The sequence below is a fragment of the Etheostoma spectabile genome, unplaced genomic scaffold (genome assembly GCF_008692095.1).
Source record: "Etheostoma spectabile isolate EspeVRDwgs_2016 unplaced genomic scaffold, UIUC_Espe_1.0 scaffold546, whole genome shotgun sequence".
Lineage (NCBI taxonomy): Eukaryota > Metazoa > Chordata > Actinopteri > Perciformes > Percidae > Etheostoma > Etheostoma spectabile.
The window spans coordinates 421,767-439,415 of NW_022605626.1; the positions used below are offsets into that span (position 1 = coordinate 421,767).

Sequence of the window (17,649 nt, forward strand, 5' to 3'; positions counted from 1 at the left end):
TATCCCGGCTTAATCCCTTATCCTGGTTTCGTGCAACAGGCCCCTGCTCTTTTGATCCCCATCCCAGCCGTCTAATAATCAAATATATATCTAATAATTAATCTCCTTACAGTGTCGTGCTAACAGTTTTCAGCCATGTACCCATTACACATACCGGCTGGTGTTCCAAAATTGATTCAAACTGACCAGAGCTCCAACTTCTCCTCACATCTGTTCTCTCAGGTGATCCAACCACTTCAGGCTGATCTTTCTGGGGACTCCTGAGATGTTTTGTGCTGGGGAGAGACGTGTACGATGGGCTATGGTATTGTCATATATTAATTTGGTTGGTGTGTATTTTGTTACGGTTTTCTTGAATAGTCTAGAATATTGTAGTCACTGTGTTATCTGTTCTTGATCTTTGTCTGGGTGGGTGGTCCTGATGAAGGGGGGGGGTTGACGAAGCAGGGCATCTGTTTATCAGGATCAACGTCAGGGAGCATTGGAGCGCTTTCATCAGAAACGGAGATCGCTGACTAAGATTTATTGTGATATTTTATTGTCATGTGCACAGTAAATCTTACACAATGCAATGACAAGCTTACTTCACTTGTCTTCTACACAACAATAAACAATAAAGTGAATATAATACAATAAGGCTAGAATAAACAATTAAAACATTATAATAAATGTATACAATGCACTGTGCCTCACACAATGTGCAGAAGGTTAAATCCTGTAACACTAACCTTGTAACTGAAGAGGTGTTTGTATTGTACAGCCGATGATATGGTTATGGGGTTATTAGCCAGTTTCCGTGGACTGACTATAGACCTTTTTCACGGTGGACATGTTGACATGTCATCGTGGGAAAGCACAGGTGGATTCCCCACCGTTCCACTCAGGAGAGGCCTGGTGTCGAGCATGCTGACTCACTGAACAGCTCACTGGGACACTTGGTGGATCTGAGGCGTCGTTAAGGTTACCAGGGTCAGCTGTGCTTTTCCTACTGTCACAAGTCAAAAGGTTTGTGGGCAGAGCCAATCAGTGCAACTGGGGGCACCTGGTCACTCTCCCAGGAGTCTTTAAGAGCTGCCTGTCAGCCCGCACCCTCGCCATTTGGCCATCGTCCTGGCACCATGTTTCTGTTCCAACACCTGACACTCATCATCTTACCACTGCAAAAATACTCTGTTACAGTAAAGGTCTTGCATTGTAAATGTTACTGAAGTAAAAGTGTGAAAGTAAGCAGTTAAAGCCCTCATATTGTTGCTAGGTTACTTTATAATAAGACATCAGATTATAGAAACTACATGTGGTTAGTGGGCAGGAATCTTAATGTGGAAAGGAACTAGGAACTAAAGGAACTAGGAACTAAAGGAACTAGGAACTAAAGGAACTAGGAACTACAGGGACTAGGAACTACAGGGACTAGGAACTACAGGAACTAGGAACTAAAGGAACTAGGAACTAAAGCTGTCTGATGAATGTAGAGGAGTAAAAAGTAGAATATTTCTCTCTAAAATGTAGCAAAGTAGAAGTATAAAGTGGCATGAAAAGAAAAGACTCAAGTAAAGTACAAGTACTTCAACATTTGGACTGAGTACAGTACTGGAGTAGATGTACTTTGTTACATTCCACCACTGTCACTTGTGTCTTTGTTTATTGCTTGTGAGCCAGGTCATGACCTTTACTAGATTTAAAATAAATATTAGTATTAATGTTAAAGAAATAACATGGAAGACTACCATGTAAATGTCAGATAGATGAGGTCACACAGTGGCTTTGATTTGATTATTATGGACTGGGTGTCTGATGACAACCTAATGTCCTATTATTATTATTAATGTCCTATTAATAATAATAATAATAATAATATTATTATTATTATAATAAACTTCCTAAGAAGTATTTTAGCTGTACACATCCAAGCTGTTCTCACTCCTACCTCAAAAAGTGGACAACTTTCTTAAATTATATGCTGAGAAAATATTATCAGTTGGTCCACAATCTGAAGTCTCTTTTATATAGACCTTAGTGGTCCCCTAACACTGTATCTGAAGTCTCTTTATATAGACCTTAGTGGTCCCCTAATACTGTATCTGAAGTCTCTTTTATATAGACCTTAGTGGTCCCCTAATACTTGTATCTGAATCTCTTTATATAGACCTTAGTGTCCCTAATACTGTATCTGAAGTCTCTTTATATAGACCTTAGTGGTCCCCTAATACTGTAATCTGAAGTCTCTTTTTATATAGACCTTAGGGTCCCCTAATACTGTAATCTGAGTCTCTTTTATATATGACCTTAGTGGTCCCCTAAGGACTGTAGTCTGATCTCTCTTATATAGATCTTAGTGGTCCCCTATACTGAGTATCTGATCTCTTTATATAGATCTTGTGGTCCCCTAATACTGTATCTGAAGTCCTCTTTATATCCTATCTAGTGGTCCCCTAATACTGAATCTGAAGTCTCTTTCATATAGACCTTAGTGTCCCTAATACGTATTTGAAGTCTCTTTATAGTACCTTAGTGGCCCCTAATACTGGATCTGAAGTCTCTTTTATATAGACCTTAGGTGTCCCTAATACGTATCTGAGTTCTCTTATATAGACCTTAGTAGTCCCTAATCCTGTATCTGAAGTCTCTTTATATAGATCTTAGTGGTCCCCCTAATACTGTTTGAAGTCTCTTATATAGACCTTAGTGGTCCCCTAATACTGTATCTGAAGTCTGCTTTTATAGATACCCTTAGTGGTCCCTAAGACTGTATCTGAAGTCCTCTTTATATAGACCTTAGTGGTCCCCTAATACTGTATCTGAATCTCTTTATAGACCTTTGGTCCCCTAATACGTATCTGAGTCCTCTTTTATATAGACCTTAGTGGTCCCCTAATACTGTATCTGAAGTCTCTTTTATATAGACCTTAGTGGTCCCCTAATACTGTACTCTGAAGTCTCTTTTATATAACCTATGGTGCCCCTAATACGTATCTGAATCTCTTTATATAAATCTTAGTCCCCTAATACTGTAATCTGAGTCTCTTTATATAGACCTTAGTGGTCCCTAATACTGTATCTGAAGTCTCTTCATATAGACCTTAGTGGTCCCTCATACTGTATCTGATCTCTTTATATGACCTTAGTGGTCCCCAATATACTGGTCTGAATGTCTCTTTTATATAGACCTTTGGTCCCTAATACTTTATCTGAAGTCTCTTTATAGACCTTAGGGTCCCCTAATACTGTATCTGAGTCTCTTTTATATAGACCTTAGTGGTCCCCTAATACTGTATCTGAAGTCTCTTTCATATAGACCTTAGTGGTCCCTATACTGTACTGAAGTCTCTTTATAGACCTTAGTGGTCCCCTAATACTGTATCGAAGTCTCTTTATATAGACGCTTAGTGGTCCTCAATACTGTCATCTGAAGTCTCTTTATATAGACCTTAGTGGTCCCCTAACTGTATCTGAACTCTTTATAAGACCTTAGTGTCCCCCCTAAACTGTAGTCTGAAGTCTCTTTTTATATAGACCTTAGTGGTCCCTAATACTGTATCTGATCTCTTTATATAGCTCTTATGGTCCCCTAATACTGTATCTGAAGTCTCTTTTATAGACCTTAGTGGTCCCTATACTGATCTGAAGTCTCTTTTATATAGACCTTAGGGTCCCTAATACTGTATCTGAAGTCTCTTTATATAGACCTTAGTGTCCCCTAATCTGTACTCTGAAGTCTCTTTATATAGACCTTAGTGGTCCCCTAATCGACTGTATCCTGAATGTCTCTTTATATGACCTTAGTGGTCCCTCATCTGTCTGACAAGTCTCTTTTATATATAGATTTAGTGGTCCCCTAAACTGTATCTGAGTCTCTTTTATATATGACCTTATGTTCCCCTAATACTGTATCTGAAGTCTCTTTATATAGACTTAGTGGTCCCCTAATACTTTCGGAAGTCCTCTTTATATAGATCTTAGTGGTCCCCATACTGTATCTGAAGTCCTTTATATAGACCTTGTTGTCCCTAATACTGTATCTGAAGTCTCTTTATTAACCTATAGTGGTCCCCTAATCGGTATCTGATATCTCTTTATATGATCTTAGTGGTCCCTAAACTGTATCTGAAGTCTCTTTTTAAGACTTAGTGGTCCCTATACTGTATGTAGTCTCTTATATATACCTTAGTGGTCCCCTAATACTGTATCTGAAGTCTCTTATATAGATCTTAGTGGTCCCTAATACTGGATCTGAAGTCTCTTTTTATAGACCTTAGTGGTCCCTAATACTGTATCTGAAGTCTCTTTATATAGACCTTAGTGGTCCCAAACTGTTCTGAAGTCTCTTTATATAGACCTTAGTGGTCCCCTAATACTGTATCTGAAGTCTCTTTATATAGACCTTAGTGGTCCCCAATACTGTATCTGAAGTCTCTTTATATGACCTTAGTGGTCCCCTAATACGGTATCTGAGTCTCTTTATATAGACCTTAGTGTCCCCTAAACTGTATCTGAAGTCTCTTTATATAGATCTTGTGGTCCCCTAATACTGATCTGAATTCTCTTTTATGCGACTTAGTGGTCCCCTAATACGTATCTGAGTCTCTTTATATAGACCTTAGTGGTCCCCTAATACTTATCTGAAGTCTCTTTATATGACCTTAGTGGTCCCTAATACTGATCTGAAGTCTTTTATATAGACCTTAGTGGTCCCTATACTGTATCTAAGTCTCTTTATATAGACCTTAGGGTCCCTATACTTATCTGAAGTCTCTTTTATATAGACTTATGGTCCCTAATACTGTATCTGAAGTCTCTTCTATAGTAGACCCTTAGTAGGTCCCTAATACTGTATCTGAAGTCTCTTTATAAGACCTTAGTGGTCCCCTAAACTGTACTGAAGTCTCTTTGATATAGACCTTAGTGGTCCCTAATACTGTATCTGAGTCTCTTATATAGACCTTAGTGGTCCCCTAATACTATCTGAAGTCTCTTTTATATAGACCTTAGTGGTCCCTAATACTGTATCTAAGTCTCTTTTATGACCTATGGTCCCCTAATACTGTCTGAACGTCTTCTTATAGATCTTAGTGGTCCCCTAAAACTGTAATCTGAAGTCTCTTTAGTAGAATCTTATGTGTGCCCAATCCTGTCGAAGTCTCTTTTATATAGACCCTTAGTGTCCCAATACTGTTATCGAAGTCTCTTTATATAGCCTAGTGGTCCCAACTGTATCGAAGTCTCTTTATATAGACCGTAGTGGTCCCTATACTGTATCTGAGTCTCTTTATATAGACCCTTAGTGTGCCCCCTAATACTGTATCTGAAGCTCTTTTATATAGACCTTAGTGGTCCCCTAATACTGTATCTGAAGTCTCTTTATATAGACGTTAGTGGTCCCAATACTGTTCTGAAGTCTCTTTATATAGAGCTTAGTGCCCTAAGACTTTATCTGAAGTCTCTTTAATAGATCTTAGTGTCCCCTAATACTGTATCTGAAGTCTCTTATATAGCCTAGGGTCCCTATACGGTATCTGAAGTCTCTTTATATCATAGTGGTCCATACTGTATCTGAAGTCCTCTTTATATAGACCTTAGTGGTCCCCTAATACTGTATCTAAGTCTCTTTTTATATAGACCTTAGTGGTCCCCTAATACTGTATCTGAGTCTCTTATATAGATCTGATGTCCCTAACCTGTTCTGAATTCAGTTTATTAGATCTTAGTGGTCCCCTAATACTTGTATCTAAGTCTTTTATATAGACCTTAGTGGTCCCAATACTGTATCTGAAGTCATCTTATATATGACCTTAGTGGTCCCTAAACTGTATCTGAAGTCTCTTTATATAGCACCTTAGTGGTCCCCTAATACTGTATCTGAGTCTCTTTCTATAGACCTTAGTGGTCCCTATACTGTATCTGAAGTCTCTTTATATAGCACCTTAAGTGTCCCTAATACTGTATCTGAGTCTCTTTATATAGAACCTTAGTGGTCCCTAATACTGTATCTGAAGTCTCCTTTTATATAGACCTTAGTGTCCCTAATCTGTATCTGAAGTCTCTTTATATAGATCTTAGTGGTCCCTAATACTGTATCTGAAGTCTCTTTATATAGATCTTAGTGTCCCCTAATACTGATCTGAAGTCTCTTTATATAGACCTTAGTGGTCCCTAATACTGTATCTGAAGTCTCTTTATATAGACCTTAGTGGTCCCTAAACTGTATCTGAAGTCTCTTTATATAGACCTTAGTGGTCCCTAATACGTATCTGAAGTCTCTTTAATAGACCTTAGTGGTCCCTAACTGTACTGAAGTCTCTTTTATAGACCTTAGTGGTCCCCTAATACTGTTCTGAAGTCTCTTTATATAGACCTAGTGGTCCCCTAATACGTATCTGAAGTCTCTTTCCCCAAATTCCGTCTTGGTCCAAATTCCAGCCACTAGAGCCAGTCCACAATCAGTCTTTCCTTAGATATGGCCATTTCGAGTCTGTAGTTTTTGAGGGGGGGGGAAAGGTGGAGGGCTGGGGTGGGGCCTTGACCAACTGCCACTTTGCTCATTTGAAAGCCATAATGTCCTCTCTCATGGGGGGGGGGCAAATTCCATGGGTGGCAAACAGAGACGGAAGGTACCTTCCCTTATGACCTCATTAGGGGAAGATTCCAGATTGGCCCATCTGAGCTTTCATTTTCTCAAAGGCAGAGCAGGATACCCAGGGCTCGGTTTACACCTATCACCATTTCTAGCCCCTGGGGGGGCCATAGGCAGGCTGGGGGGACTCATATTAATGTTAAAAAAAACTCAAAGTGACATTTTCATGCCAGGGGACCTTTAAGAAATAAGTTCAAAGGTACGGTCGTTTCTATCCCAACAACAATATGCTGAAAAACTTGTCCATGCATTTATTTCAGGTGGATTGGATAACTGTAAGGCTCTCTTTAACTCGTTAGCCAGCTAACTTCCAGCTGCCATTGTCTTTTAGAATTCCTTTTAAAGATGGTAGTTCGAGGTAATGATAGTGTGTGAAGTCAGACGTGCCCACACCCATCCACCCCCTCCACCCAAAAAACTTAATGGACATGCTGCCCTCTTTTAAAAGGCTGTACAGTTTTCAGTCATTATACTTGAGTATTGCACAATGCCCCCACTGATCACAAGCCACCGCTCTCTAACCCTCGGCGAGGAAAGAAAAGAGAGTTCCAGGTCCGGACCTGCGCTGAGTTCCAACAGCTCGGCTGTGATTGATGGCGTGGCGTAAACGTTCCCATGCAGACTGATCATGGTCCTCTCACAGGGACACGCATTCACCAGAGGCTGCCCACTGCCATGATTTGTGGCTCTCTCAACTTTTAGAGTGTGTCCCAGTGTGGTAGAGGAATGCCAAGCTGTTCTGAGGTCAGTGCAGGAACACAGATCACTTCCCAACAAACAACAGGAAGCTGAGGATGTGAAGGAAGAGTGTTTGCAGTAGCAAGGAAATTCTGTTAGGCAGCGTTTGAACTTAGAAAACGCTAAAGATTATCATTTTTTATCATTTTCTCACTTTTATGTCATCATGACTAACATTTCTTTCTTCTATTTTTTATTGGTGCCATAGACATTTTTCAAGTTGCTTTATGTTCTATATTTGAAAGGAATGAATTCCCTGTCCTGGTCAACATATGAGCAGACCCAAACACAACCTCTGTTCCTGATCTTTGTTACAGCGATCCACAATAAAGTCCACGGAATTTAGAGGATTGTTGTTGAGGTCGGGGGGGAGATATGTTAACATTCTGCTTGGTCTTGGCCAGGCTGCGTTGCAGTTGAGAATTTGTTCTTCATCGGCCTAGCTAGGAAGAGGTTTAATAAAAAAAATTATTAGAAGAAATCTGTACACCCAGTGTGCGTGTGTGTGTGTGTGTGTGTGTGTGTGTGTTCATGCATTATTTAAGTAGAAATGGTGACGTGTGTTTCCTCAGACAGTAGCATTAACAGCTCCCTGTTTCACATTGCTCTGTTTGAAGTTGGAGGGGGGGGGGGGGGGGGGGTGAGAGGACTAAGGGGATCAAATCACCAGTTGGATGAGGTTGGGGCTGGCTGCGGGGCGCTGAAACCCAATCTCAGAGTTTCACCAGAGCTTGTTTCTATGCTGAGCTGGGCTGTTGATCAGCTGTGCTATCCAAACAGAACAGACCCCCCCCCCCCCCCCCCCCCCCCCCTCTTGTCGGGACTCAGTGTATCTGACTCCTGGACAGTGCTGCTGTACCTCACCGAAGGCACTGGAGCTCCTCTGCTTTCTAGTCACATAAAGCTGCTCAGTTTGACATAGACCGTTCTATACAGTCTATGAGATTGACACATATGACACAGACTGTACTGGAGCAAGGACAGGAGACAGAGAGGAGACACAGAGGAGAGGAGGAGACAGAGAGGAGACACAGAGAGGAGAGGAGGTTTTGGTTTTAATGGACCATTTTCAGATCAAAGAAGAACCAACAAACAGACCAAAAAACAAACCAAACAAATACAATCAATACAAAAGCCTTCCATTCAACCCCTGGGCACCAACTTCTCCCCTCCCCAGTGGAGCACAGCACCCCCTTTACAGCCCACACACTACTAAAACCCACCAAATTGTCCACCAGCAGGTAATAAGAGTGCTCAACCCTTAACCGGGCTCTGACCAGCCCCTCCAGCCTCGATGCCGGCTCCACACTGCCCGCCCCCTGCTCCTTATTACTACGGGACAGACAGATGGCCAGTTTTGCCGTAGCAAAAAAAAAATTCAACAGGACGTGAACAGCCTTCTTAGTCTTAGTGTATGGATGGACCAAAAATAAAAAACTCCAAAGGAAAGACCTGTCCTAAACCCTGAACCACCTTTTAGTGACCTCCAGCACATCAGTCAGCCGAGGACAACCAACAAACGGATGCGCCAGAGTTTCCACTTCAAAACAAAAACTACACCCCTCCCCCAGCTCGGGTTCGATGTGTGCCCTGTAGTGGTTTGTAGCTATGGCCCCATGCGCAATCCTCCATTGGAGGTCTGCCGGGCGCTTTTCAACGGGCAGCTTGTACAGGGCTCGCCGACTGTCTTTCAGGGAACCGTCTGGACCAAAACACTCGGTCCACCTCAACTCTCCTAGCCCAGCCAGAGCCCGCAGGTTCAGCACCTTGACTCAGGTATGATAGTTATTTGGTCCCAGCCTTCCTCCCTCCACTCCCCCACAGATGGGGTAATGGACAGAGAGGGGAAACTGTATTCCTACCCCTCACTCCACTGCTCACAGAGAGACAGAGTCTGTACCAGCGTCCGCTGAGGCTGCTCCAGGGCAGCACAAACCTCATGCACCACCCTGTCAATGAGCCTGATGGAGGTGATGTTGCTACTCCTTCTCAGAGCTTCACCAGAGACGCCAGTCATCTTCATCAGGTGACCCAGTTTAGTGTTCCCAGCCTCCCTGAGACTGGCCCTCAGACTGGCAGACTGCAACACCTGAATCCCTATTAAGTCATTAAAAAAACAACGGTTCTTCAAAGACCCGCATCCCCGGAGTTTCTCCTGCAGCCCGCGAACACGTCATCACCCGCCACGCCTGCAGGACAGAACTGTAGAACGATGTGAGCCCAGTAAGGTCCATATCCTCAGTCCTCAAAAGAAAGAGCTGCCTGTCATAACCCATCCGCCCAGCTTTCCTCAGCAGCAATTGGACAGCGCAAGAGAAGAAGAGCCCAGGCTTCCCTCGGCGGAATCGGCCGCTCCTTTCGAGATCAACGTAACGGCAGACTGTCATGGACACTGGGAACTAGCGGCAAGGAGATTGGGTCCCAATTCTCTGTTTTTAACTTTTATTACTTGTGTTTTTTAACGGAAGAACTGTCTTATAACTTTTAACTTAAGTTGAATGAAGTACTAAATTTAAGTCACTGTTTGGTCTGGGTCCATTTTTTTGTCAGTGGAAGGAATTGTGCTGGTTTAGTAGTTTTTAAACGGACACACCAGCTCCCGGTGTGTCACATACACAGTGATGATCTGTGAAGCCAACAGGCGTTGTGCTATTGCAGGCTAGTCTAGAACTAAGGTTCAGTGAAATACAGATCCTATCGAGTCTGACTGCACACACCCTATCATTAATGACCCTCACCCAAGTGTACTGCCGGGACTGTGGATGTTTGACCCTCCAGGTCTCTACCAGATCCAGCTGGGTAATAATGCCGTTCAGACTCTGAGCTGAGAGTGGGTGAGGCTCCTCGCCTATCCTGTCCACAGTGAAATCAGGAGTACAGTTAAATCACCACCAACAATCAGCTGGTCCTGATGCTTCTTATTTACTTCATCTTCTAACTGGGTGAACAAAGTCACTCTTTCAGGTCCCGGATTAGGAGCGTAGACATTAACAAAACAAAACACAGAGCTCTCTATCGCCGCCCTGACAACCAGCAGGCGTCCCTGTACCCCCTCAGTGGAAGACATGATGGTAACCCCCGCCGCTGCCTTAAACAAAACAGCAACCCTTGCACTGACGTAAGTACCATGGCTAAGAGCATAGGGACCCCCCCCACCAAATACCCCTGCACTAACATTAGTACCATGGCTTCTCAGGACATGAAGTTGGAGGAATAAATGTTTATTGGTCACTGTGGGCTAAATGCGTGTTGCAAAACTAAAAAAACCTGTGCATTAAGCACTTAAGTTCCAAAAGACAAAACAGTCTTGTAAAAACAAACAGAATTCTTCTGCATTTGCCACTTGTGCCCATGTAAAAATAAAGTACAAAAATATACAAATAAGTGCATTACTCAGCCACAGCATCATGTCTCCGGACTGGGTCAGGCCACAGGACGTTTGGTTGGACCCTTTGTCCCGCCTCCCTCATGCTCATACCATGGACAAGAACCTGGCCAATCACAGCAGCTCTGATTTCATCAGATGTTACTGTTCTTTATCTTTGCTGACCTCCTCGACCTCCTCGACCTCCTCTCACACGAACTCTTCCTCTCAGAGTTCTATCCATTGCAGGGCCTCACCAACCAGTGCTCTCTGAACTGTTTATGTTCCCTCACGCCGTTAGCCACAGGTGGGATCCATTTTGAGTTGTTGTGTTCCAGTGGTGACACCTGTGCTTTGGTTGTGTTTGACTTTTGTCTCCTGTGCTCACCATGCAGCACGGGTGTATCACTATGAAAATGAGTTGGCCAGTTGTGTCTAAACAGGTGAAACGTGCTTCTGGTTTTGCCAAAAGAGTGATTGATTCCATCAGTGGGTTCAGGCGACTGAGCATTTGGTTCCGACTATGGGGTTTAGTGTTTTAGCAGTTGTGAAAAACTGTAAATGAGTCATTCAGAAAACAATCTATTTCTTCTAATGAATCCAAATCCGTGCTCTGATTAACTTCTCCAACAGAACCAGTATCAGCATCCGACTCATCCTCCATGTCCTCACTAGCACATGATGCCTGACAGCTGGGCCCCCACCCTGCTTATCAGTGGTGATCCCAGTAGGACCTCCTGGAGAACTGGTGGAGGCTACATCCTCAGTAGTTCCTGACTGGGACTGCACATCAGCACCTCCACACTCAGAGTCCCCCCCCACTGGCACCGGAGCCCGCTGCTGCCCAGACAGGCACCGTACCTCCCCCTTGTCTTGCTCACCTGTCGCTACCGCTTCGCTCCCTGCCGCGTCCGCAGCACCGACTGCCAACAGAACCTCCTCCACCTCCGGGGGGGGGGGACTAACCTCACGCCCTGCCGGAGAGTCGGAGGCGGTGCCCCAGAGGAACACCATCCTCCCGGTATAACACTCACCAAGAAACCCGATTCCTCAGCAGACCACTCCACAAGAAAAGCCCCCCCCCCCCCTTGACTCCACTATTCACCCCCCCCCCCCCCCCCCCCACCGGAGAGAGCTGCTACCAGTCGTAGTGCCCTGCTCTTACAAAGTGGAGCATGCATCTCTCCCATTAATATAGACTTGTCATTGTAATTTCCCCCTCCTCAATCAATTATTATTATTATTATTATTATTATTATTATTATTATTATTATTATTATTATTATTATCCTATGACATTCGTTATGAATATATTGTCTAATAGGGTGTCAAACATACGGCCTGGGGCCCAGAAGCGGCCCTCCACAGGGCCCACTGACTTTAATTCATGACTTTATTATCAGGGACTGAGATTATGCCCCCCCCCCCCCCCCCCTCCCTCCAGGTCCCGGTCCTGGGTCCCGGGTCCTGGTCTCTAACAGGATTTTCTTTCCCTCCAGCAGCCGGACACCACTGTGGAACTCGACCACGAACTCTGTGTCTGACTCTAATATCTCTAAGGTTTAGAAATATTCCTAATATTATCCTATGATATTAATAATATTTAATTTGTTTTAATCAAATTATGGAGTCTTTTTATTTCTTTTTTAATTTGACCAGAGGGTGAGATGAGAGGATGTGAATGATGGATATTTGGCTTTCATAGACGGAGAGATGAATATGATGCATGGATATGGATATGATCACAAAACACAATCCGGAGCATGTCTAATAGTTCCAAATTCAAGCTAGCGTTTTAGCAGTTGGTTATCCTTTATAATAACCCTTGAAAAAAATTAAAATATTATTTACATTATTATTTAGCAATTTCTTCTTGTAAATGTAAAATATCCAGTTCACCACTGCTATCACTCTAATGCATCACTAAATGGGAATTATGCTCAGAGAAGAACCCTGCACACACACACACACACACACACACACACACAACACACACACACACACACACACTGCCTTACTGTGACTGCAGCACTATTAATTCCAGTGATATGATCATTACAGATATTTTAATTATAGATATGATATTATAGATATTTACATTCAGAACAGCACAGGAGTCATTCATCAGATCTGGGAATTATGAACAAAAACAAGAGAATACAATCCATAATGCCAGCTCTGATGAATATTTTGTGTCATTTTGAATAATTTGATGCTCTGCTCCCGGTTTCAGCTGCTCGTTTGACAAAGCCGGCCGGCCGGCCTGCAGGGAGCGGGCCCGTGTTGGTTCAACAAACACTGGAAGCCTGCGGCTCAGACACAGCCCCCCCTGCCCCCCCCCCCCCCGCCCCGGCCCCCGGCCCCCGGCCCCCAGCACACAGATACTTCCTATAGAGATGTGGTAGTGCTAGTAGAGGAGAGAGCTTACTTCTGGTAGTGGGCCCGGCAGTACACCGTGCGGTCTCTGATGAAGCAGGTGGCGGTGAGCGGCCTCTGGCACGCCGCGCACTGCAGACACCCCTCGTGCCAGGACGCGCCGCTGACCCGCATCAGGAAGCGGTCTGAGATGATCCGCGTGCAGCCCTCACACACACAGGCCCCGCCTGGCAGCCACAGAGCAGGGTCACAGAGTCACCTGGGTCAGGGTGCAGTTCCTAAAACACCTACAATACCTACAATACTTAAAATACTTAAAATACTTAAAATAACCCTATTCTCTGAAGCAGAGGCTGAGTGGTCAGAGTGGGGGGGGTGGGGGGATGTGGATTTTGGGGTTCCACCATACCTGTTAGTGGATCATCATGTGCTTTTCGTTTGGATTTCTTTGTTCTTTGGCCTCTTGCAGTTGGACTACTGCATTGTTCTACAAGGGCCTCATATACTGCCATTCAGTATTGCAGTATACTTGTACTACTATATTCCCTGTTTTCTTTGTGTATACACGACCTGGCCTCTGTGTTCTCTAACGTCTGATGAATGCTCCGTCATGTGGAGTGACTAGGATCTGAAACATTGTTGGATTATGCTAGCAGAGTCAGCTTTTTGGTGAATATAGTTGAGTCATGTTTCATTGAAGGAAATATGACATGTGTTGTATGATATGAATAAATAAAGGCACCATTTACCCAGCATGCTCTGTACTCACTGTGTTTGTTTACACTCTTTTATTAGAAGATAACGCCACAGTATGGCGGGCGTATTTATATATTATATATTATATATCATCATTTGCACTTCACAAACTCCTGCTGGGATGTTGAAGGCGGCCCAATGTGGGGGCCGGGGGGGCCGGGGGGGCCAGGGGGGCCCGTCCTCCCTGGGTCTGACGTGCTCATCTTCTTCTCCTGCTTACTAGCAAAGTACTGTAAAATCCTAACAGTCAGGAAATGTAGTATAGTGCAGTAAAAAGTACTTCATCTGAGTTTTACTTCATTTCAAAGGTCAACATGTAAATATCTTTCTGCTCCAAAGAATACACATGGATCATCTCTGAAAATGAATGTATATTTTTACATTATATATATATATTATTATATATATATATATATATATATATAGAGAGAGAGAGAGAGAGAGAGAGAGAGAGAAGAGAGAGAGAGAGATAGATATGTACTGTTAGGAAGATTAAAGAGCAGTGCCATTTTATTTTAGATTTAGAATGTTCATTTTCTATATTATCAAATATTTGAACGTAGTTTCATTTTAAACTAATAAAAACCATTTCTTTTTTCATCCTGGTGCCCTCCTGATCCTTCACATGAGGACTAAAGTCCAGCAGGACTGGTCCCGAGAGAGAGACTCACCTCTCTCTTCTGTCTGAATGTCGCTCAGCATGGTGGAACCCGAGGCAGGAGGAGGCTGCTCAGTCCGGCTCGGTCCGGCTCGGTCCCGCTTGGTCCCGGCCTTTATAGTCCCGCTCGGTCCCGGTCCCGGTCTTTGTAGTCCCGCTCGGTCCCAGCCTTTATAGTCCCGCTCGGTCCCGGCCTTTTATAGTCCCGCTCGGTCCCGGTCTCTGTAATCCCGCTCCGTCCCGGTCTGTGGGGCTCTGTCCCGGGCTGTGGGGGTCTGTCGGGTCCCTCTCACCTGTGGATGGTGCAGGCTCGCGCTGCGGCTCCGCCAGAGGGAGGTCTGGGAGAGCTGTGTTCCCGGGAGCTGAGATGCCGAGATGATGGAGATCAGGAGAGACCCGCAGTCCCGGACCCGCCTTCAGACACACACACACACACACACACACACACACACACACACTTTACTCTGAAACTTGTGCGCGTGCTTCTTCTGCACAGAAGGCCATTTTACAGGTAGGCTATTTTAAAAAACATAGCCTATATATAAATATATATTTGTATTTAAGTTATATAGTGTATAGTGTATATTTCTATATAGTATAGTTCTAGTTCTACATAGTGTGTATTACTGCAGCAGTGAGGCCCCGATTAGAACCACGAGCCACTGATTTCTGTGTTGGGAAATTATCTACCCAAAAATATAGATTCATATTCGACTGAATTTTAAAATATGAAAGGTATGAATGAGTCTTTTAGTGTAATCGATGTGCAGGGAGCCATGCGTACCGGATATATTGGGATTCTGCTGGGGAAATAGGCCTATCTATATTTCAATATGTCCCATAATGAAATATATTTAACGGTCGCACCATGATACCAGCTCGAAATATTTTACCATGTTTAATATGTAAATATATATCCATGCGTAGAATGTAAAAACCCAGAACACTGTGTGTAATAAGAGAGATACATTCACATTCAATCGGTGCAATTTAAAATAATAACAATATTCCTACATTTGACTATTTATACTATATGTATTTATCTGTAGTGTATTGTACTTCCCTGTCCACTGCTGCTACAGTGTGCATGTCCCCATTGTGATATTAATTACAGTAATAATAATTATAATGATGATGATAATGATAATAATAATAATAATAATAATAATAATAATAATAATAATAATAATAGATTTTGAATCTTGACGAAGATTCTTCCTCGCGCTGGTAAAACGTTCCCCCCCACGCCTGTTTTTCCCAATAGCCTCCATATTAATATTCATCTTTTAATATGAGTGGTTCCATCGCTGTGGAGGAGCAGGCCTGAGACCAGCCGCCGGCCTCGCTGAGATATGGATCAATAATAAGAATGAGAAATATGAAATATGGTCCGACTCAGATGCCGAGGACAGAACCGGAGATACATATCACACACGGCTACATTATGTTTATGAAGCCTATTTATGGGACAACAAAATGAATACATGTCATATATATAAGATATGCTGTAGAATTAGAATTGTTTTGAGATTCTCCAACAAAATCGATTTCTAAATATAAAAAAGAACATGACACATCCTGATTTATAGTTTCAGCTCGAGCACCAATCTGGGGATTTCACCCGGAACTTAAAGAGACGATGGGAGTTATGAATAATGAAATTATGGAAGCATGTCCATGAACAGGCTCGCTTCTCATGATGCGTTACTTTATGCTGAAACATTTCGACAACACCTCTACTACACATCTACACACCGGCGAAAAACGAGCGTGGTGGGTGTTGTGTGTGCGCCGTGTGCGGTCCCCCCCGTGGTCAAACTGTAAGTGGCGAAGGAGCCTAGCCATGCCTCCGTGGGGGGGGGCGGGGCACAAAAAAAAACAAAAAAGCACCGACAATCAGGTCTGACAGCGACAAGTTGGGCTTGGAAGACTAGTCGTTCTTCTCTTATAATAACTTATTTTTTAGCATAATTCAGTGTGACGCTTACAACACTGTCAGATATGATTAAGAGATAAGATATGAAGTACTGTCAGTACAACCAACTAGGGCCCAGATCCTAACCCTAACCCTAACCCTAACCCCCCCCCACACACACACACCAACACACCATATCTTTATAGAAGACCTAGAAATGAGTGGTATGTATACTATGAACCTTCACTCTACGGGGCGGGGGGGGGACTGAAGACTTCACATTAGAATAAAGGCTGAAACTCCCAGAAGGCTCGTGTCCTGTGGACGCGTTGTTGTCATTCCTCAGCTTTAAGAAAAACTGAAATAAATACCTACAAGTTAAAAATGATCATATCTCAAATAGAATTAAAAAAACAATCTGTCCATAATGGAACTTCACCTGCAGCACGCCTGGGGCCCCTGGGGGCCGATGGCTGCCTACAGCTCATTGTGCTCATTCTCCAGCAGCTGTTCTATCAAAGCCAAAGGAGATTTTAGCGGGGGTGCAGGGGATTTCTACTTTTCGAGTTTTGGGCTTTAACAATGTTAACAACTTGTACCTGATTCCCAATAAAAACCCTCCAGAGACACACGGGATGGTTTGGAATATGCAGAAAGTTTTGAACAATACAGGAGAAGAATTCAATTAGATTCAAAATCAGTATACCCCCCCCCACCCCGTGTTTAAACCAAACCTACGGCCTTGATCAAAGAGGTCTGTCCCCCCCAGCCATCAGAAGCCGCTGACTGCCTGTAACTGGGCGGGGGGGGGGGGCCTCAGAGCAGCCCACACACTCCCCTCCATCAGATTAACGAGCAGCGGCGTCCCTGTCAACACGGTTTAGAACGTGTCTGAAGTCAGGGGTGGAAAGTCTTAGAGACGCTGCGGTGGTACCAACACAAAGCACTCTGGGTAGCTGGGTGCCACACACTGCAATAAAGTAGAGCCCATGTTGTACACCCATGTGCTGGCGGTCTGAGTGGTATTAAGAGTCCTGTGCTCGACATCCAGAACAGACGCACGTCTGCTGTGTAAAGACCGAGTGGAAACGGATGGAGCCCCTCTCGCTCTGGGTGGGCTGCACGCTCAGATCCTCTCTCCGTTGCTTCAGTGGCTGATTTAAGGAGTGCATGGTGGGAGTGCATGGTGGGAGTGCATGGTGGGAGTGCAT

General features: G+C 43.8%; 1 protein-coding gene across 1 annotated transcript in view; it reads right to left on the minus strand.

The window, feature by feature from the left end:
- The window catches only part of LOC116686881 (LIM homeobox transcription factor 1-beta), a 92,563-nt gene that overhangs the window by 74,539 nt on the left and 375 nt on the right, over nt 1–17,649 (minus strand). The window contains exons 2-3 of the mRNA XM_032511931.1: nt 14,817–14,885; nt 13,162–13,336 (exon numbers count right to left, since the gene is read on the minus strand). Coding sequence (XP_032367822.1) covers nt 13,162–13,336; nt 14,817–14,885 — 244 coding nt within the window. The remainder of the gene's footprint in view (nt 1–13,161; nt 13,337–14,816; nt 14,886–17,649) is intronic.